A 22,689-nucleotide genomic window follows, 5' to 3' on the forward strand; every position below is an offset into this window, starting at 1 on the left:
ATTTTGGAGGAGTGGCGGGTGGCCATTCTATACGTAGGATCAACACATAGTGCTTACTTTGTTATTCTGACATAATGATCTTGACAATCTTCTATCTTTTTGTGAGATCTTAGCGATTCTAAATGTAGGAGATTCGTCGACAATCTCGGGTTGATATTGTTCTTGTATTAGATCAAGGGCATCCTAATTATCATGATCTAAATTCGTTATCTGATTCAGTCACGTGATACGATCGTATAAATCCTAAGGTGATGTCCTAAAGATCATACAAGATCTATATATTATATAAAACTTCTAATTAAACTAGAATTTATTCTTAATTAGTGGATTGGGGAAAAGACCCTATGTTTGTGGCCTCTGAGTCTTGATTGCTATCACCTACATTTAACTAAAACCAACGTTAGTTAGGGAGATAGTCCCGAAGGAGAGCATCAGGGATGTTGATCTTGAATCTAGGATGGCAATTTTGATCCAAGGATTAGGGGTTAGGGCGGAGATGGGACTAGCGTGAAGTTGGGAGAGAGGGAGGAGAGGGTCAACATAGGGGTGAGAGAGAAAAGAGTGTATGAACCGGATTTGGCCCGACTCAAGAAAATGTTCAAAGCACCAGTCCAAAAGATGAAGGTGAGATATAATCAAATTAACTGGATCCATCCACATGCCAAGCATATGATTATTTTCACAACATTCTTGGCACTTAGCATGTGCATTGTACGCAGCCGGAGAAATTACCAATGCTTATGACCTTCCAATCAATGTTTGCTAGCTATTATATTAAGAATAACATTTGGAAGCAACCTACATGATAGAACGAATTGTTTATGCCAAATACTGGAAAAGCCAAAAAATACTGGACAAGCAACGCGTGTAAGTTTGGAATACAAAATATCCTTTTATATGTGCAAGAGGGATGCAACCATCATGGAATAGACCATTTTGCAATTAGAACTTTTCGTTAATCATTTATATAATTATGCTTGTCATTTAGAGGCGCATTTCTTTTGCTAAGAGGAAAATCGAAATTATATAATATGCGAGTTGTTGGTCATATTTGGTTTGAGATGTGAAGAACAAAGCCCGATCGAGAGCTTCAAGGTTTGGTTTAACAGTAGAATAGATGTACATGTAAATTTGTTATTTCATGCTCATGTTGTTGAAAATTGGGATGTGTTCAACCCAGTACTGCCCAATGTATGTGTCTACTCATGAGATTGCTGAACATGTAGTACAAATAGATATAGGCAAAATCCTTCATCATGCGTGTGCATGCATGCATGCATACACGAGAGCGGGCAGGCGAGAGAGAGAAGAAAAGTATGAGACGTAGGAGTGGAAGCTGGGTCCATTTGTTTGACAACCCAAATGCTGACCGATCTAAATTATTCTTGGTTGTGCTCTCATCTGCCTTTCATTATCTCTGTTCTGGGTTCAAGATGACCAGCACCTGTTCTTCTCCCTCTGTTTTTTCTTCTCAGGGACGTCAACTTGGTTTCCCTTATGTAAAGCTTAGTTCATTCCAATAAAAGCCGGGTGGGCTAACGGTCAGCTAATGAGAGCACTCAAGCTGTGTCATTCCCATAACTTGCGTAAGACTAGCTCACCTTCTTCTACCCAAAAAAAAAAAACAAAAAGAAAAATCTTGCATAAGAACTTTTTTCAAAAGCTTTTTCCTTAACAGCATAAAATTAAACTGCGACCTGAATGTAGCAATCCATCGGACCGACTTCATGCAGAACACTAGACAAATCAATCCACATTAAGATGCAATTTTTTTTTTTTGATGAAAACATTAAATGCACAGTTTAACACTGCCAATGGATAAAACATCCCATGAAAGAACAATAGTACAACGAGTTTTGATTATAACATTTATTTTGTATCTGTAACCTTGATGCTAAGATGATTTTCGAGCCTACGCAAGATGATCTGTGCACCATATTGGGGATGAATAGTCATTACAGTGTAAGGAGCGTGAGCATACGATGGTGAAGGCTCGAATGAGAAATTCTGAAGAATTGTGGCCAAAACCATCTTAGCTTCCATCATGGCGAAGCTCTGCCCGACACAAATTCGAGGACCCCAACCAAATGGAATGAAGGCCCCTTGAATCTTTGATGCGTTTGAAACTCCCCTCGCAAACCTCTCTGGATTGAATTCACTGGCATCTTCACCCCAAAATTCTGGATCATGGTGTATCAAGAGTAGAGGCAGCACGAGTTGCACTCCTTGGGGGAAGGAGAAATCTCCCAGTTTCATTTTCTTGTACGTTTCCCGCAAGAGAAAAGCCGTTGGTGGATATAATCTAAGGACCTCATGCAAAATCATAGTCACCTGCAATAAAAATTTGAAAGACTCAGGGATCTCCATTGTTATACACTATAATTGTATCCATTGTTATTCACTCAATTCTTACAGCTAGGTGGTTCAGTGAAAAATGGTGCGGTTGGGTCATGTCCATTCTACAAACAAATAAGGCAGTACTCCTCAATGGAAAACCAACAAAATGGATTAGAACTAAAAAAGGATTAAACAAGGCGGCCCATTATCCCCTTTCCTCTTCATTTTAGTAACTGATATTTTGACTCGTGTTCTAAAGCTGGCAGCTGCAAATAACATGATCAAAGGGAAAGATGCAACAGAAGAAATGGCAAAAATACATTGCATACAATATGCAGATGATACTATACAGAAGAAATGGCAAAAATAACAGTATCATTAACCTAAGAACCTTTAATCAATGCCTCCTAGCTAGACGATGGTGGAGATACTATACAGAACAGGGCAGATCATAGAGGAAACTAATACAAACCACATACTACTCAAATAGGTTGTCAAGCCATACATCCATTAATAGTCAAAGAACGGCATCAACCACATGGAAGTGTAATGAAGATCAGAAACATCTTTGCCCAATGCTCATGTTTTAAGATAGGTGATGGCAGTCAAGTTGCTTTTTGGCATGATGTATGGGTTGCACAAACATCACTCAAAGATCTTTTCCAGGACCTATTCTCCCTAACATTGAACTCTTTCATCTCAGTGCAAGACTTCTTTGCGATGCAGGAGAAGAAACATTTATTCCATGTGCCACTTAATACAAGAGAAAAAGATTCCCTACAGTACATGCTAAATCTAATCAGTGAAGTGAGCCTAATGCTAAGTGTTGGTGCAAAAATCCACCTGCGCCGGAGAAGCTGGAGTCGAGGGAGTCGCGGTCGCCATCGGGACCTGCAAAAGAAGTCTCAACCGGAGGTGTGGTTGCTCCGGCAAGACCCTCCGACGCTCAAGTCAGTTCTCTGCCTCAACAAGAATGGAGTGCTCGAACGGTAATTTTCGCAGAGTTTTGAGATAGAAAATGGAGCTTATAGAATAACGTATCTGGGGTTCCCCTTTTATAGACGGAGGGGGCAACAAATTGACAGTGACGCCTGTAACCGTCTGGTCGTGGGCTGCCCAGAGTCAGAAAGAATTTATTGCGGAGGGTAGTGGAGCGGGATCGTGGCTATCGCTGTGGCTCGCCACGTGGAATCAGTTACTGGGAGTGGAGCGGCGTCCGCTGTCGTGACTTGTCAGGGAGTGGTGGAATCGCACAGAATCCGTCGCAGGGAGTGGAGCAGAATCGTGGCCGTTAATACGGCCTGTCAGGGAGTAATGGAGCTACGCAGGGTCCGCCGCAGGGAGTGGAGTAGAATCGTGGTCGTTAATACGGCCTGTCAGGGGGTCCAGACTTGTCGGCCGAAGTTCGGTTGGAGTCGGTAGCGAGGTCTGGTACCTGCAGGAGTATGGGCGAGGTCTTCTCGCAGTCGGAATAGAAGACGGAGTCCGACTCTCGTAGAGGTCCGGACGCAGTCTACTTGCAGTTGGGGTCGTAGGCGGAGTCCGGCTCCCATAGGAGTCCGGACGGAGTCTTCCTTGCAGCAGAAGTTGTGGACGGAGCCCGGCTCCCGTAGGGGTCCGGGCGGAGTCTTACCAGCAGTAGAAGTTGGTGACGGGGCCCGGCTCCTGTAGGAGTTCGGACGGAGCCTTCCATGCGATAGAAGTTGTGGACGGAGCCCGGCTCCCGTAGGAGTCCGGGCGGAGTCTTCCTTGCAGTAGAAGTCAAGTGCGAAGTCCGGCTTCCGTAGGAGTCCGGACAGAGCTTATCAGCAATTGAAGTCGGTGACGGAGCCCGGCTCCCGTAGGAGTCCGGGCGGAGCCTTCATGCAATTGAAATCAAAGGCGAAGTTCGGCTCCCGTAGGAGTCCGGACAAGGCTTACCAGTAGTAGAAGTTGGTGACGGGGCCCGGCTCCCGTAGGAGTCCAAACGGAGCCTTCCTTGAGGTAGAAGTTGTGGACGGAGCCCGGCTCCTGTAGGAGTCCGGACAAAGTCTTCCTTGCAGTAGAAGTCAGGTGTGAAGTCCGGCTCCCGTAGGAGTCCGGACAGAGCTTATCAGCAGTTGAAGTCGGTGACGGAGCCTGGCTCCCGTAGTAGTCCGAGCGGAGCCTTCCTGCAATTGAAATCAAAGGCGAAGTTCGGCTCCCGTAGGAGTCCGAACAAGGCTTACCAGCAGTAGAAGTTGGTGACGGGGCCCGGCTCCCGTAGGAGTTCGGACGGAGCCTTCCTTGCAGTAGAAGTTATGGACGGAGCCCGGCTCCCGTAGGAGTCCGGGCGGAGTCTTCCTTGCAGTAGAAGTCAGGTGCGAAGTCCGGCTCCCGTAGGAGTTCGGATAGAGCTTATCAGCAGTTGAAGTCGGTGACGGAGCTCGGCTCCCGTAGGAGTCCGGACGGAGCCTTCCTGCAATTGAAATCAAAGGCGAAGTTCGGCTCCCGTAGGAGTCCGGACAAGGCTTACCAGCAGTAGAAGTTGGTGATGGGGCCCAGCTCCCGTAGGAGTCCGGAAGGAGCCTTCCTTGCAGTAGAAGTTATGGACGGAGCCCGACTCCCGTAGGAGTCCGAGCGGAGTCTTCCTTGCAGTAGAAGTCAGGTGCGAAGTCCGGCTCTCGTAGGAGTCCGGACAGAGCTTATCAGCAGTTGAAGTCGATGACGGAGCCCGGCTCCCGTAGGAGTCCGGGCGGAGCCTTCCTGCAATTGAAATCAAAGGCGAAGTTCGGCTCCCGTAGGAGTTCGGACAAGGCTTACCAGCAGTAGAAGTTGGTGACGGGGCCCGGCTCCCGTAGGAGTCCGGACGGAGCCTTCCTTGCAGTAGAAGTTGTGGACGGAGCCCGGCTCCCGTAGGAGTCCGGGCGGAGTCTTCCTTGCAGTAGAAGTCAGGTGCAAAGTCTGGCTCCCGTAGGAGTCCGGACAGAGCTTATCAGCAGTTGAAGTCGGTGATGGAGCCCGGCTTCCGTAGGAGTCCGGATGGAGCCTTCTTGCAATTGAAATCAAAGGTGAAGTTCGGCTCCCGTAGGAGTTCGGACAAGGCTTACCAGCAGTAGAAGTTGGTGACGGGGTCCGACTCCCGTAGGAGTCCGGACGGAGCCTTCCTTGCAGTAGAAGTTGTGGACGGAGCCCGGCTCCCGTAGGAGTCCGGGCGGAGTCTTCCTTGCAGTAGAAGTCAGGTGCGAAGTCCGGCTCCCGTAGGAGTCTGGACAGAGCTTATCAGCCTGCTTGCAGTCGGAGTTGTGGGCGGAGTCCGGCTCCCGTAGGAGTCCGGACGAGGTTTGTCTGCATCCGGAGTCGGGGACGAGGCCCGGCTCCCGTAGGGGTCTGGGCGGAGTTTTTCTGCAATCAAAGTCAGGGGCGAAGTCCGACTCCCGTAGGAGTCCGGACGGAGCTTACCAGCGGTCGAAGTTGGTGACAGAGCCCGGCTTCCGTAGGAGTCCGGGCGGAGCCTTCCTTGCAGCAGAAGTTGTGGACGGAGCTCGGCTCCCGTAGGAGTCCGGGCGGAGCGACGGGAGTTCACCAACAGTAGTCAAAATTCGGAAGAGACTTGCGAGGGTCGATCCCGCTGAGAACTTTGGCTGAGGGTATTTTATACCCAACACCAGTCCCCCCACTTTCGAGTTTGAATTTCGAATGAAGAAAGTACAGTGAGGTTGTCGCAGCCGAAGTTCTCCCCCTGACGTCCGCGCGCAATCGTCCTCGGATATGTCGGCATTTAATGCGCGCATGCCGGAACCCTTTTTTCGATTAGGGTGACCCGAAGAGTCTTTTCGAAACTCCCACCAGGACGTGATCCCAAGCGTCGCACCATGAAAATTTGCGAACAGTCAGCCCTCGGTAGCAGTGAGTGGGACACGCGGGACATGTGGCGAGCACCGGTGGGTCTAGGGACACTCGCCACCATAATTGCGCTAAGATCCGCTGCCTATTTAAACCCCCCACCCTTTTTCCGGGGGCTTTAATTCGCCTGAAGGACGACATCTTTCTTTCGTTTGAGAGCTTTGCCACTCAGCCACTCCATCGGTGCACCTGCCAACTCCGAACGTCCTCCACGCCGGCCTTTGCCGTCTCTCTGCCGTCTCCAGCCCCCCGACTCCTCTCTAAGGGGTTCCCCCGCCAGGGCCTCCGCCCCGGAGGCCATCCTCAAGAGGATGCCACGGGCTTGGAGGAGGGCAAGGAGGGGAACAGCAGCTTGCGAGTTCTCCGATCATCGAGCGGCCGCTGAAGGTTCCCGTCGCTTCAAAGGGGGCTCGAGGGAGAATTCCATCAACAACAGGAGTTTAATAACGGGGACAGTCGGTGAAGGCGTTCTTCCTGAGAATTTTGGAGCAGCAGGACGGGGTGACACCGGTCAAGAGGGCAGAGCCATCGTCACAAGCTGTGGCGGGATCCTTGATGTCGTCGGGGCCGAGGGACCAGAAGCGGTCGGCACCGACGGTGGGGCAGTAAAACTTGTTGCGGGGATGGTGGAAGTAGCGCATGCCGATCTTGCCGGAACACTTGGGACGGTGGTTGCCATGGAGCATCCGGTGATGGCGTATATCTCTGGCGCCACTGCTGCCTCCGAGGTAACCCCGATTCTTCTTGAAACAGGTCTTCGTCGCTGATGCCGTTGCCCTTATTGCCCCCTGCAATCTATCCCATCATTTTCCCCCTAGGGTTGGGATTTCGGAGGTGGAGCGGAACAAAGTGGGGGCGAGAGCCGACAAGCCTGTCACATGCATTGGAAAATGCAGCTGGGAAGGACAGAAACGGGAAGAGAAGTTTGCGGCTTGAAGTGGCCTCCGGTGTATCCCTTCCAAGCCGTGTGCTCGAGCCTTGTAATAATGTATTCTTTTTCGGCCCTCCGGATCTTGTAACGTACATCTTGTTAGTCGAAAAATGAGGAGGTGATTTTGTTACCTTGTCCGTACTTTGCGTCGAACCATTATCTGCCGAGCTTTTTCCTTTGCCGTTGCTATTGTTGCATTCCCTTCCCCTCCTCTCTCTTTTTCTTCTTACCTTGGGTTTGTGTTGAAAGCTTCCTTGAAAGCTGGGGTTCTTGACGAGAGTCCCAGTCCTTGTCGAGACAGGGTTTTCTGTATCTTGGACGCTGCTTGTTTTTCATTTGTCGTTGACGTGACCCATCACCTTCCTTTTTTCTTTTTCGCTTAGAATTTTTCCTCCGCTCTTGGGGAGGCTACGGGAGTTCGGCTTTCGTAGGTGAAGTCGGGGTGTGGTTCGGCTCCCGTGGGAGTCCGGACGGAGTCTTCCAGCAGTCGAAGTTGGTGACGGAGCCCGGCTCCCGTGGGAGTCCGGGCGGAGTTTTATTGCGAGGGGGCCGCTGGGGGAAGTCCCCCCCCTCTTTTTTTTTCTGGTCTTTGAACGATCAGACTTTTAATTGATGTCGGGATGAGGTTCTTCTCCCATTCCTGTAGTAACAGGTTTCGGCTCTGGTTAGAACGAGATCCTCCTCTTGTCTCTAGCGCGGCCGTGGCCGTACATATGGGCGTTGTTGGGCCCTTCCCACCTTCCGGCCTAAAGAGAGCCGGGCCTTCGACTTTGCTCGAATTAGGGCGAGGTTCTCCTTCTGTCCCTAACAGGACTGTGGGGGCGCGTATGAACGTTGTAGGACCTCTCCCCCCATCCGATCTAAAAGGAACCAGGCCTTCAACTTTGCTCAAGTTAGGGCGAGATTCTCCTCCTGTCCCTAACAGGGCTGTGGGGGCGCGTATGGGCGTTGTAGGACCTCTCCCCCCATCCGGTCTAAAAGGAACTGGGCCTTCGACTTTGCTCAAGTTAGGGCGAGATTCTCCTCCTGTCCCTAACAGGGCTGTGGGGGCGCGTATGGATGTTGTAGGACCTCTCCCCCCATCCGGTCTAAAAGGAACCGGGCCTTCGACTTTGCTCAGGTTAGGACGAGGTTCTCCTCCTGTCCCTAACAGGGCTGTGGGGGCGCGTATGGGCGTTGTAAGGCCTCTCTCCCCATCCGATCTAAAGGAAACCGGACCTTCGACTTTGTCGAGACGAGGTTTCCTTCTCGCTTCCGAGATAATTTGTTTGGATTGTCCTGTGGATGTAGGATAGTACCAAAAACATGCAGATATACAACTTTTAGTTAAAATGAAGTTATTGGTAGTACATTCGTAAGTTCTCCGAGCTCCATGGTCGTGGGAGGTCGGCTCCTCCGAGCTCCTTAAGATAATAAGTTCCGGGCCGAACTACTTCTTTGACCTCGTACGGGCCTTCCCAGTTTGGGGCGAGCTTCTCTCGATCCTGAGGCAGCGAGACAGCGGCTCGTCGAAGTACTAGATCTCCTGCTCTAAAGACTTTGTTCTTGACCCGGGCGTTGTAGTATCGAGCGACTTTCTGTCTGTAGGCTACCATTCGAACCTGAGCTATCTTTCGTCTTTCTTCCAGTAGGTCGAGGTTGGCTTTAAGACTTCGCGAATTTTGGTATTCGTCGAATGCTACGACTCGTGCCGATGGGAGTTTAAGCTCAATTGGGATGACGGCCTCCGTACCGAAGGCCAAAGCAAAGGGGGTTTCCCCCGTGGGCAGCCTCTGGGTAGTTCGATACGCCCACAGCACATGATAAAGTTCGTCTGCCCAAGTTCTCTTCTCCTTTTCGAGCCTTGTCTTAATCCCCTGCAAAAGGGTTCTGTTAGTCACCTCAGCTTCACCGTTCGCCTGAGGATGGGCTACCGATGTGAAGTTGTGGGAGATGTTTAGATCTTCACAGAATTTGGCAAATTTTGCTTCCTCGAATTACCGTCCATTATCAGTGATTAGGGTCCTAGGCAGACCGAACCTACACACGATCGACTTTCAGACGAAATCTTGCACTTTTGCTTCTGTGATTTTTGCTAGTGGTTCGGCTTCAACCCATTTGGTGAAGTAGTCGATCGCTACAAGGAGGAACTTCCTCTGCCCAGACGCCATAGGAAAGGGGCCAAGGATGTCCATCCTCCACTGCGCAAAAGGCCATGGGGCACTCAAGGGCGTGAGCTCGGTGGCGGGCTGTCTCTGGACGTTAGCATATCTCTGGTATCAATCATACTTTCTGACGTATTCGATCGAATCATGATGCATTGTTGGCCAGTAATACCCTTGGCGGAGCAACTTGTGGGATAAAGATCTAGCCCCCAAATGGTTTCCACAGATTCCTTCATGCACTTCCCACAAGGCGTAGTCAGCCTCCGAAGGCCGGAGGCATTTTAAGAGGGACAAGGAGTATGATCTCTTGTACAATTTGCCCTCATAAAGGATGTACCGGGAGGCTTGGTTTCAGAGTTTTCGAGCTTCTTTCGCATCCTGGGGGAGAACTCCATCTCTGAGATAGATTATCAGGGGGTCGACCCAGCTGGGCTCGTAGTCAATCTCCATCACGGGCCGCGACTCTTCTGTACTCGGGCGCTTTAGAACTTCAAAGAGAACGCCCTTGGGCAGTTCGGCCGGAGCCAGCGTTGCCAGCTTGGAGAGAAGATCAGCCCTGGTATTTTTCAACCTTGGGATCTGTTTGATGTTGAAGCTGCTAAAGGCGGGGACGAGCTCCTTTACCCTTTCAAGGTATTTGGCCATATTGTCCTCCCGCGCTTCGTAACTTTCGCTGACTTGTCCCACTACTAGTTGAGAGTCACTGTGGACCTGGAGCTGGTCTATTCCCAGCTCTTTGGCGACCCTCAGTCCTGCAATCAGAGCTTCATATTTCGCTCCATTGTTTATTGCGGGAAATTCAAAATGCAGAACGTAGTCTGCGACGATTCCCTCTGGACTGACCAAGATTAGGCCTGCACCCACGCCTGACATGTTGGAAGATCCATCCACATAGAGGGCCCAAAAGCGATCAGAAGGATCCGCTTCTTCTTTGGGGGAGTTCGGTCGGGACTTCAGGTCGTCAATTTTGCTTTGTTCAGGTTCAGCCTCCTCTGGGATAGTACATTCCACTATGAAATCTGGCAGTATTTGGGCCTTCACTGCTGGCCTGGGTCGATAGTTGATGTCGAATTCTGTGAGCTCGATCGCCCACTTTGCCATCCTTCCAGAGGCGTCCGCCCGGTGCAAAATCGCTTTGATCGGTTGATCAGTGAGCAGCGTCACGGTGTGCCCTTGAAAGTAGGACCGGAGCCTCCGGACTGCGATCAACAAGGCGTAAGTCAGCTTTTCTAATTTGGTGTACCTGGTCTCGACGTCCCTCAAAGTGCGGCTGACGTAGTAGATCGACCGCTGGACCTTTGCCTCTTCTTTGATAAGGACGGTCGTGAGAGCCATGGGAGAGACCGCCAGGTATAAAAATAGTTCCTCCCCAGGCTCCGACTTTGCCAACAGCGGGGGTGAGACGAGGTAGCTCCTTAGCTCCTCGAACGCCTGTTGGCACTCAGAGGTCCAACAAAAGTTCTTGGGCCGCTTGAGGGTTTGAAAGAAGGGTAAGCACCGCTCGGCCGACCTTGCGACGAAGCGATTCAGGGCCGCTATTCTCTCCGTGAGGCGCTGAACCTCTTTTATCGACTTTGGGGCGGCCATCTCCTGGATGGCACGAATTTTCTCTGGATTGGTCTCGATCCCGCGCTCCGACACCATAAAGCCCAGAAACTTTTCCGAGGTTACCCCGAAAGCACATTTAGTTGGGTTCAGCTTCATTCTATATTTCCGGAGAGCGTCGAAGGTCTCCTCGAGGTCGGTAACGTGATCTCTGAAAGATTTACTTTTACAAGCATATCGTCCACGTAGACCTCCATGTTACGGCCGATCTGCTCCTTGAAGATTTTGTTCACCAATCGTTGGTAGGTTGCGCCCGCATTTTTGAGGCCGAAAGGCATGACCCTGTAACATAAAGGCCACGATTTGTGATGAAAGCGGTCTTTTCTTCGTCTTCCGGTGCCATTCTGATTTGATTGTAGCCAGAGAATGCATCCATGAAGGTGAGGAGCTCATGTCCCGAGGTCGCGTCCACCAGTTGATCGATTCTGGAAAGGGGGTAGCTGTCCTTTGGACAGGCCTTATTCAGCTTTTTGAAGTCTATGCACATCCTCCACTTGCCGTTTGCTTTTTTGACTAGGACAACGTTGGAAATCCAATCAGGATAATTGACTTTCTTAATGAATCCGGCTTTAAGGAGCTTGTCCACTTCTTCGGCTATCGCCTTCTGCCTCTCCGGTGCATGACTTCGGATTTTTTCTTTCGTCGGTCGATGCTTTGGATCGACGGCCAGGCGATGCTCTATGACTTTCGTGTCAATCCCTGGCATATCTGCTGGAACCCAAGCAAAAACGTCCGCATTCCTTCGTAGAAAATCAATGAGATGCGTCCGCACCTCCTCCTCCACGTTGGAGCCGATCATCGCTACATGCTCCGCATTCCCGTCATTCAAAGGGATTGGTATCAGATCTTCAACTGGGGTGCCCCTCTCTTCGGTGAGGTCATCGCGTGCATCCAATCCATCGACGGGACAGGGGTCAGATTGGTCGCTTCCTTGCAAGGCTATGCTGTAGCAGTGCCTGGCCAGGGCTTGGTCTCTCCGGACCTCTCTGATCCCCTGGCTGGTAGGAAATTTCAACTTCAAATGGTAGGTTGACACGACGGCTCGGAGAGCATTGAGGCCAGGTCGATCGAGGATTGCATTGTAGGCTGACGGCGCCTTCACCACCAAGAAATTCACCAGAGCCCTGGATTGCCTTGGATATCGACCTGCGACCACAGTCAAAGTTATCATTCCTTCCGTCGGAACAGCGTCGCCGGTAAACCCTACCAGAGGGGAGCTAATCGGTCTCAAATGACCGTCAAGGATGGACATTCTTGAAAAGGCGTCGTAGAATAAGATGTCGGCCGAGCTTCCATTGTCGACGAGAATGCGACAGACGTCGTAATTTGCTATATTCATGGAAAATACGACCGCATCGTTATGAGAGAATTGGACTCCCTGGGCGTCTTCTTCAGTGAAGGTTATGGGCTCTTCAATCTTTTGCCGCTTGGAGGGTACGGGTGGTACGTTGGTTGCTTCCTGCCGGGATCCCCCCGAGACGGTGTTGGCAAAATCCATCGGAGGTCGATTGTCCGGCCACTCCATGCCGGCAACTATTGCCAAAGGATGCAGGGCCCGGGAAACCAGAGGCGGGACCGGGGCCCGAGATATGGCTGCGGAGACCGTGGGTATCTGTGCGGATGCTTCGCGAGAAGAAATCGGGCGAGGACCCAGTGGGGGGAAAGGAGGAGCGGGTGTCGGAGAAGATGGACGGAGGCGGCCCCGTTGAGCACTCCTTTAAGAACAAGGGTACCGCGAAGGTTCACGCCCCTCCTTCTAGCGCCAATCCTATTGGTGCAAAAATTCGCCTGCGTCGGAAAAGTTGGAGTCGAGGGAGTCGCGATCGCCGCCGGGACCTGCAAAAGAAGTCTCAACCGGAGGTGGGGTTGCTCCGGCAAGACCCACCGACGCTCAAGTCAGTTCTCTGCCTCAACAAGAATGGAGTGCTCGAACGGTAATTTTAGCAGAGTTTTGAGATAGAAAATGGAGCTTATAGAATAACGTATTTGGGGTTCCTCTTTTATAGACGGAGGGGGCAACAAATTGACAGTGATGCCTGTAACCGTCTGGTCGTGGGCCGCCCAGAGTCAGGAGGAATTTATTGCGGAGGGTAGTGGAGCGGGATCGTGGCTATCGCTGTGGCTCGCCATGTGGAATCAGTTACGGGGAGTGGAGCGGCGTCTGCTGTCGTGACTTGTCAGGGAGTGGTGGAATCGCACAGAATCCGCCGCAGGGAGTGGAGCAGAATCGTGACCGTTAATACGGCCTGTCAGGGAGTAATGGAGCTACGCAGGGTCCGCCGCGGGGAGTGGAGCAGAATCGTGGCCGTTAATACGGCCTGTCAGGGGGTCCAGACTTGTCGGCCGAAGTTCGGTTGGAGTCGGTAGCGAGGTCTGGTACCCGCACGAGTTTGGGCGAGGTCTTCTCGCAGTCGGAATAGAAGACGGAGTCCGACTCTCGTAGAGGTCCGGACGCAGTCTACTTGCAGTTGGGGTCGTAGGCGGAGTCCGACTCCCGTAGGAGTCCGGACGGAGTCTTCCTTGCAGCAGAAGTTGTGGACGGAGCCTGGCTCCCGTAGGGGTCGAGCGGAGTCTTACCAGCAGTAGAAGTTGGTGACGGGGCCCGACTCCCGTAGGAGTCCGGACGGAGCCTTCTTTGCGGTAGAAGTTGTGGACAGAGCCCGGCTCCCGTAGGAGTTCGGGCGGAGTCTTCCTTGCAGTAGAAGTCAGGTGCGAAGTCTGGCTCCCGTAGGAGTCCGGACAGAGCTTATCAGCAGTTGAAGTCGGTGACGGAGCCCGGCTCCCGTAGGAGTCCGGGCGGAGCCTTCCTGCAATTGAAATCAAAGGCGAAGTTCGGCTCTCGTAGGAGTCCGGACAAGGCTTACTAGCAGTAGAAGTTGGTGACGGGGCCCGGCTCCCGTAGGAGTCCGGACGGAGCCTTCCTTGCGGTAGAAGTTGTGGACGGAGTCCGGACGGAGTCTTCCTTGCAGTAGAAGTCAGGTGCGAAGTCCGGCTCCCGTAGGAGTCCGGATAGAGCTTATCAGCAGTTGAAGTCGGTGACGGAGCCCGGCTCCCGTAGGAGTCCGGGCGGAGCCTTCCTGCAATTGAAATCAAAGGCGAAGTTCGGCTCCCGTAGGAGTCCGGACAAGGCTTACCAGCAGTAGAAGTTGGTGACGGGGCCCGGCTCCCGTAGGAGTTCGGACGGAGCCTTCCTTGCAGTAGAAGTTGTGGACGGAGCCTGGCTCTCGTAGGAGTCCGGACGGAGTCTTCCTTGTAGTAGAAGTCAGGTGCGAAGTTCGGCTCCCGTAGGAGTCCGGACAGAGCTTATCAGCAGTTGAAGTCGGTGACGGAGCCCGGCTCCCGTAGGAGTCCGGACGGAGCCTTCCTGCAATTGAAATCAAAGGCGAAGTTCGGCTCCCGTAGGAGTCCGGACAAGACTTACCAGCAGTAGAAGTTGGTGACGGGGCCCGGCTCCCGTAGGAGTCTGGACGGAGCCTTCCTTGCAGTAGAAGTTGTGGACGGAGCCCGACTCCCATAGGAGTCCAGACGGAGTCTTCCTTGCAGTAGAAGTCAGGTGCGAAGTCCGGCTCCCGTAGGAGTCCGGACAGAGCTTATCAGTAGTTGAAGTCGGTGACGGAGCCCGACTCCCGTAGGAGTTCGGGCGGAGCCTTCCTGCAATTGAAATCAAAGGCGAAGTTCGGCTCTCGTAGGAGTCCGGACAAGGCTTACCAGCAGTAGAAGTTGGTGACGAGGCCCGGCTCCCGTAGGAGTCCGGACAGAGCCTTCCTTGCAGTAGAAGTTGTGGACGGAGCCCGACTCTCGTAGGAGTCCGGGCGGAGTCTTCCTTGCAGTAGAAGTCAGGTGCGAAGTCCGGCTCCCGTAGGAGTCCGGACAGAGCTTATCAGCAGTTGAAGTCGGTGACGGAGCCCGGCTCCCGTAGGAGTCCGGACGGAGCCTTCCTGCAATTGAAATCAAAGGCGAAGTTCGACTCCCGTAGGAGTCCGGACAAGGCTTACCAGCAGTAGAAGTTAGTGACGGGGTCCGGCTCCCGTAGGAGTCCGGACGGAGCCTTCCTTGCAGTAGAAGTTGTGGACGGAGCCCGGCTCCCGTAGGAGTCCGGACGGAGTCTTCCTTGCAGTAGAAGTCAGGTGCGAAGTCCGGCACCCGTAGGAGTCCGGACAGAGCTTATCAGCCCGCTTGCAGTCGGAGTTGTGGGCGGAGTCCGGCTCCCGTAGGAGTCTGGATGAGGTTTGTCTGCATCCGGAGTCGGGGATGAGGCCCGGCTCCCGTAGGGGTCCGGGCGGAGTTTTCCTGCAATCAAAGTCAGGGGCGAAGTCCGGCTCCCGTAGGAGTCCAGACGGAGCTTACCAGCGGTCGAAGTTGGTGACAGAGCGTGGCTCCCGTAGGAGTCCGAGCGGAGTCTTCCTTGCAGCAGAAGTTGTGGACGGAGCTCGGCTCCCGTAGGAGTCCGGGCGGAGCGACGGGAGTTCACCAACAGTAGTCGAAATTCGGAAGAGACTTGCGAGGGTCGATCCCGTCGAGAACTTCGGCCGAGGTATTTTATACCCAACACTAAGAAATGACTCTCTAGTTTTAAAATGGACAGATAAGCAAAAATTCACAGTCAAAAGCTTCTACCGATTCCTCTGTCATAGGGGTGTGCTATCAGCATTTGTAAAAATCAACTGGAGGCTCCCAATACCAGAACAAGTTAAAATCTTCAACGGGTTAGTTTATAAAAATAGAATTCAAACAGCGAGCAACTTATGTAGAAGAAACATTCAAGTCCCCATCCTATATTCCTTCCGGAATTCAGAAGAAGAGACAGTTAATCACCTCTTCCGGACCTGCTCACATTCAATGCAGATTTGGCAACTAATTACCTCATTGCTTGGCATGCCTCAGATGCCAATATCAATAGAGAACCTATGGGCAACATTGAGGAAGATGTTGCCGCAACAAATAACAAAGCAATCCTGAGATAGTCTGGTATCTGCAGTATGTTGGAGACTATGGAAAGAACGAAACATTCGCCAATTCCGCTTCAAAGCCAATGCTCCATCTAGACTGCTAAATCTCTGTATCACGGAGTTGGAAATTTGGAATTCTGTAAATCTAGAAAACAGACAGCAGATAGAGCAATTCATATGGAGGATTAAATTAGGAATCTCAACACATAGCGCGTCAAATGGGCAAGGAGTTTCTAGTGCAAACTGAAGGGAGCAACATGTTTTCGCACAACCACATGGAGAGGAAAAAGAGATAAGTCAAAGCCAACGCAAGTATTTTAAGTAGGTTCCTTTTCTTTCAAAACGTTGCACGAGCAGCATAAGCTTCCCGCTGTAATTTATTAGATGACTTCTAAGCACTGCTGGACCACATCCTCAAGTGGCCCTTAGAAAAGATACTGTAGATTCACCCATCTCTTGCAATACATTATCAGGTGGACTTTGCCTCCCATTATCATCAAAATATATATATATATATATATATATATATATACTGTAATTATATCATTTACCACTGAGATTAATAGCATGCATCAAAGGAAAACATCTTAGATGTTATTGATTGTTGTTGCTTACGTGTTGAGATCTGGCCATAACCTCTGATTGATAAAACTTAATTAGAAGCCACTAGAAAAAAAAAAAATCATAGGTACGAAATGTAGCATGCAGTTGTCTATCAGAGAGAGAGAGGGGACAAATCTACTCACAATCTTTAATTGACTTAAGCCATCAAAGTCTGGCTTATTTTTTCCAAAGATTTGTAGAACCTCTTCTCTCGCACGAGCCTGCCAGCTAGGATGCATGCCTAGGGCAACCATGGTCCAAGTTAGGAGAACCGATGTGGTCTCGTGCCCAGCAAAGTAGAACAACTTGCATTCCTCAATCACATCATCCTTGGTCATCCCAGCATTCGTGGAGCCTCCTTGTTCTTGGGAGTATCTAAAATTTGATTCCATGAGCAAGCCTAGCAAGTCATCATTGGCAGCTCCTGCCTTTCTCATGGCCCTCTCTCTCTGCTCAATCATTCTACTCAAAAGAGCCCGAGTCTCTCTATGAATTTCCATCATACGTTTGTTCGTCTTGGTGGGGACAAACCTACGTAGAAAGGTCAAATTTTCAGTTCATATCATCACCTGCCTTGATAAAATTCGGAATTCTATTATAGTTGCAATCATTTGTATGAATTGGAGAAGGCTGCTGTTGAGAAAAAAGAAGACAGGAACATGTTACATGTTGTTCAAATCATTTTTCTGATTGAGGAGGAGGGGGAACTCACTCAACTTTTCGTCTCTTTCAGCGAAATATTACTGTGGAATATTGAAGACTGTTTCCTAACCAACCAAACTTTCTTTCTTTCTTTCTTTTTTTTTCTTGTTTAGATTAATTTATTAGAAGCAGTGAAAAGAGAGAACAACACCTGTAACCAGGGATGTATATATTTCGAATAACTTGAAAAGTAAGCTCAGCTTGCTCTTCTAGGAGTTGAAATATCCGTCGGCCTTCTTTAAAGCTGCAACCAAATGCTGTGCGAGAGATGACGTCTCCAGTAAGACCTTGGAATTCGGGCCAAATATCCAATTCACAAGATCCTTGCAAGCCAATATGCATATCCCATCTTTTGATCAGTTGATGACAACAAGCATAAAAAGTTGGTAACATGCACTGTAAAGCAAAAAAGAGAAGCAGACTACCATCAGTCACCCATTTTAGCAATGCATTGTTTGTTTACAAATTCTTGGTATTGAGTGTGATGTGATACGCTATATCCTCAGTAGATTCTAAGGGATTCCTTTCCTGTAATTTGTGAGTAAAAACCTATCATCAGATTACATTGGAGGAACAAACTACCTTCAATTTCTTTAGATGAAAAGCAGGGTTGATGATCCTTCTGTGTCTGGCCCATTTTTCACCTTCGTGAATTAGAACTCCTGTAACCAGTAACCTCCCCAGTGGGGTTACCTTCGGCTTCTCGAAGTGACCAAACTTGCCGGACAGGAGCCCCTTTACCAGTTCTGCATCGTTAAGGATCACTCGAGGATAAGGCCCAAACCACATGAATGATATTTTACCTGCACTTGCAAATTATATATACTATTATTAGCAGTCGTTTGTTGTGATTGTTGTGGATCATGAAGCTAGTAAAACTATGCAAGTATTAGACGAACATCATATTACATGAATTCCCTTTTAAAAGCATAGGGATGAATAACTAAATAGAGTGAAGGGGCAAGTCTTAACTGTAAAATTGAGAATAATGATACCTTGGTACCTTATATTGTTTAGATTGGTTCACACATGTACTGGTCGGAAGTCCGAAGCTGTTATTGATAAATCCACAAGCTTCCTTTTCTAGTAATTAACTATTGACCCAATTTGTTCTTAACAAAAGCGAGTGTCAATTAAATGAAAAAAGGGATTATTTTTTTTAAAAAGACATCATATAAAGATTATTCAATTCCATTCGTGTGTGCATGTGTGCGTGCCTGCCTGCGTGTGTGTGTGTGTGCAGACACACTTATGTACGCACGCATGCGTGCATGTGTGTGCAGATACACTTATGTATGTAGGGAGGTATGTATGTACATATATACATATATATATCCATATATATACATATATATACATATATATGTGTGCGTATATCTAAATAATAGGATTTTTTTGCATATATATCCTCCTAAATTTTAAAATTTACATCAATATCCTCTCAAAATTGATATTTATATGTATATCATTATAAAATATTTGTTTTATACGTATATCCTTTTTTTTCTTTTTTCTTGCATATATGTCCACACCACCTAATGTCATTAAAAAATTAATGGTCTACAATTTAAATGATTAAAATATCCTCAATGAGTAGAGATGTAAAAAAAATATTTATAAAGATATAGATGTAAGTAGTAGCTTTATGAGGATATTCATGAAATTTTACATATATAGAAGGGTTTACATGCAAAAAAAAGTAATTTTGTTTTTAGCTATTTCAACTTATTTTAATACTCAGATTAATCTAGTACTTGCTCCTCGATATCTTTTGTAAAAATGTTACTAAGGAAAATTATTGATTTGATGATTAGATAACAAAGAGAGTTATAGAAATTCTCTTACTAATTATGAGATTATTTATATTATTCTTTTTTATTGATAACAATCATTATATCTTGTTTCATCAAAAATCAGCTTGTAATATTTATTGTTATAGATACATGTAAAAAAGTATGTATTAGAATATGGAAAGAAATTAGAGTCTCTCGAAGACACATGATAGATTGTAATGATCAAACTTCTTTATTAATATTGGCTTAGGATGTCACTTGAATCGTTATACAAATTCAATGTTTTGTAAAGGTATGCACATAAATATCAATTTGGAAAGATGTTCATACAAATTCTAGTATGTAGGAGGATATTTATGTAAAAATTTAAGAATTTTTTATTTTATATATATACTCTCTTGAATATATAAAATTACATGAATATCCTTACAAAATTACTATTTATATGTATACTCTTATAAATATTTATTTTTTCTATATTTATCCATAAAAGATATTTCAATCATTTTAATTTGAAACTGCTAATTTCTTAATGACATTAAATGGTAATGGCATATATGCAAAAAGTCAAAAACAAAGGAAAAAGAAGGGTATCGATGCAAACAAATATTAATTTTTAGAAGGTTTTTCATGTAAATTTTAATATTTTAAAGATATGTACGTAAAAAGACATTATATAATAACACGAAAAGATTTAAACTACAAGGGAATCCTATGGACGTATGGTTATAAAAATATTTTGAGTGAAATATATAGTAAATTGGCAGGGACGGTGGATGAGATATGCATGAGGAGATGCAGATTATGCTCGGTTATTCAAGAGACACAAACATATTTTAAACTTTGCTTTGATACCACGTGGACTTAAATATACATGCATTTAGAAAGATGGCTGAGTAACATTAAGATTAAAATGGCTCTCCAACTAATGTTACCCACAGAGTCCCAAATATAGTTACGAAAATCAAAAGAACACCAACCTCAACAAAGACAAACTAGACATAGGTCCTCACTTCCTTCCCTCACTCCCTTCATCTTCTTCTTCCACTCCTCCCATGTCTACCATGGCAGCCCAACCATCTACCAACACTAGATCTACTGGCCAGACATTAGATAAAGATCTAAAGGAATGACCAATAGCGTCAGACGCCACAAAGAATTCAGAATAGGAGAAGGGTTACCGTGATCGTTGATGACTTGGCGGATGAATGGAAGAACGCGAGGGACAATGCAGTGAGAGAGAGGCATGGGCTTGGATTGGGCCTCCTTGGAGAACCGGGCCATGTCCTTGAGGTCTCCTTTGAGGACTCGGTAGCGTGTGCCCTTGATACCCTGGGCCCGGAGGGCGCGTTCCAGACGCCGAGGCCTCCACCACACCCACTCCAAAGCCCTCACGGCCCATGCCGCCAATAGCAATAGACCCACCGATCCCCAACTCACGCTCCCAACCATCTCCATGACTCCCAACCCCATCATTCTTCTTTTGTTGTGCCTCTCGCAGGATGGACCGACCGAGAGGAGGTTTATCGGAGAGAGAGAGGGAGGACAAGATGCTAGCTGGACGGTCCACGGGGAGTGTAGAAACACTTGCAATCTCATCTTGTTCTTCAAGAAAAAGAGATCTTTAAATGAGATGAAAATTAGTATCCCATAAACATCGATGCAAATCCAATATTAAATATATCCATATTTATTCTTACCAAAAAACAAATATTCATATTTATCCTAAGAGGATACGGATATTTTTTCATATATAATAAAGCAAATATTAATAATGACCGAGTACATACGGTAGGTATTACTGTATTAATGTTGGCACGATGAATACATAGTTTGTTTTTCTATAAAACAGATAATTTACGAAGATGTGAATAAATACATGCATGAGAATGAGAAAATAAAATATCCAAAGTTTTACATGGAAGACGTGTTGAAGAATCCCATTAAGTAGATCCTAGTAAGCACTATGGTATATTGTTGTGGGCCAATCACTGAAACTAGAGTAGGATGAATGGGACCTGTTGCGGCCAATCGCCTCGTCGCCCGATCGCCGGGAAGCGTGCACCTGCAAAAGGAAGTCCGCACTGACCGGAGGCGGCTCCGGTGGGGATCCTCCGACGGTCAAGTCAGAGAGGTGACTGGGCAACAGTGAAATGCAGACAGAGAGCTCTGAGAAGGAGAGAGGGCGAGGGAGAGAGGAGCGAGCCTGCGTATGTGGGAGAGACGGGCGGATCGATCCCTTGCACTGTTGCCTTCCCCGGTATATATAGTGGAGCGCGGTATGGCGCCATCATTAATGGCGCGGACAAGTGAGGAACTGTCAACTCACTGTAGGCTGTCAGAGCCGCCGTGAAAACGTCATGTCGCCGTGTAGCCGTCTAATCACCAGGGTTGACCCGGCTCTCGGCGGGACAATGCCCCTAGGTAACTGTGCCGCATGTCCGTGTCAGAGCTGACAACGTCTGGCGGCCGTACGGTGGTTGGTGGAGTCGGCCGACCCAAGGTCGGTGGCCAGCAGAGTGGCGTCGGACTCCTCCGTCGGTCGGCGAGCTTCATGTGGGTCGGCTACCGGGCCTCTGGGTTTAGTCGGTCGGGAATGGACCGTGGAATGGCCGCCAGCCGGTCGGGCCCTCCGATAGTCGGTCGGTCGGTCGGGCCGCCAGCCGGTCGGGCCCTCCGATAGTCGGTCGGTCGGTCGGGCCGCCAGCCGGTCGGGCCCTCCGATAGTCGGTCGGTCGGTGGGTATCCCCCAACAGTTGCCCCCCTCCACTCCTAAGTCGGGTGGAGAGCTGGCCGATGCCTTCATTCGGGTAGCAAGACCGGGCGACTGGGAGTGGATTTGTCGCATGTGCAGATCCGACCGTACCGCCGGCTGATCCGTTGTCTGACACCTCACGAATCCCAAGTGATCCGAACGTCTAGTCGATGCCAGAAGTCGCGCCGTCGTCCGGTGTCAGACGCCGCGTCTTGTCGTCGTCAGTCGTCACGTCGGTGTCAGAAGATCGGGTGCCGGACGATACGGCATCAGTCGATCGGATATTCGGTGCTGATCGCGGGTGAGGCGTCCCATCGGGGACGCGGACCGGCGCGGGCGGCCGACAGCGGAGCCAACCCCCGCGCGCCGCGTGTCATGGTGGTTGGCCGGCGTCCGCTCCGGCATTTAATGAGGGCGGTGCGGGCGTCCCGGGACGAAGCGCGCCGAATCCTCAGCCAACCGGCGGGCGCCACGCGTCGCGCATCTGGAGGACTTTGGTCGGCGCGGGAGCATCTCGGCCGTCGGTCGGCCCTATATATATAGGACCTCCCGGACCCTGACCCACATTTGCCATTTGCTGGGGAAACTCTGTCCGGGCGATTTCTCGGTCGTCGCGGGCAGAGCTCTTCTCTACTTCCGGAGGGTCCATCGGGTTCGTGGTCCTCCTTCCCCTTCTTCCTTTCTTCTCTTTCTCTTCTTTCTCTTCTTTCGGTTCCTGCACAATGACCAGGAAACCGACTCAGAGAGCTCGGTCGGGGAACCCGACCGACGACACCCGATCGGCTCCGGAAGATGAGGCCTCCTCGCTTTCGGGGCTGAACGTCGATCAGCTTCGGGAGCACTATCGCATCCCGGAGCAGTTTCGGCTCTCCGCCCCAGGGGCCGGCGGTCGGGTCAACAACCCTCCGCCTGGCGACCTGGCGCTGTATGTTGAGGACCTTCGTGCGGGTCTTCGACTTCCGATTCCGGAGTTCGTCCGGAATCTGCTTGATTACTACGGACTCTG

General features: G+C 49.3%; 1 protein-coding gene across 1 annotated transcript in view; it reads right to left on the reverse strand.

Moving 5' to 3' along the window:
- Positions 1–1,801: 1,801 nt before the first annotated feature.
- The window catches only part of LOC105049513 (cytochrome P450 CYP72A616-like), a 30,318-nt gene continuing 9,430 nt past the window's right edge, over positions 1,802–22,689 (reverse strand). Inside the window, exons 2-6 of the mRNA XM_010929179.2 lie at positions 20,110–20,946; positions 17,718–17,938; positions 17,287–17,531; positions 16,577–16,964; positions 1,802–2,331 (exon numbers count right to left, since the gene is read on the reverse strand). Coding sequence (XP_010927481.2) covers positions 1,870–2,331; positions 16,577–16,964; positions 17,287–17,531; positions 17,718–17,938; positions 20,110–20,527 — 1,734 coding nt within the window. The 5' untranslated portion in view covers positions 20,528–20,946 and the 3' untranslated portion in view covers positions 1,802–1,869. The remainder of the gene's footprint in view (positions 2,332–16,576; positions 16,965–17,286; positions 17,532–17,717; positions 17,939–20,109; positions 20,947–22,689) is intronic.

The sequence above is a fragment of the Elaeis guineensis genome, chromosome 2 (genome assembly GCF_000442705.2).
Source record: "Elaeis guineensis isolate ETL-2024a chromosome 2, EG11, whole genome shotgun sequence".
Classification (NCBI taxonomy): domain Eukaryota; kingdom Viridiplantae; phylum Streptophyta; class Magnoliopsida; order Arecales; family Arecaceae; genus Elaeis; species Elaeis guineensis.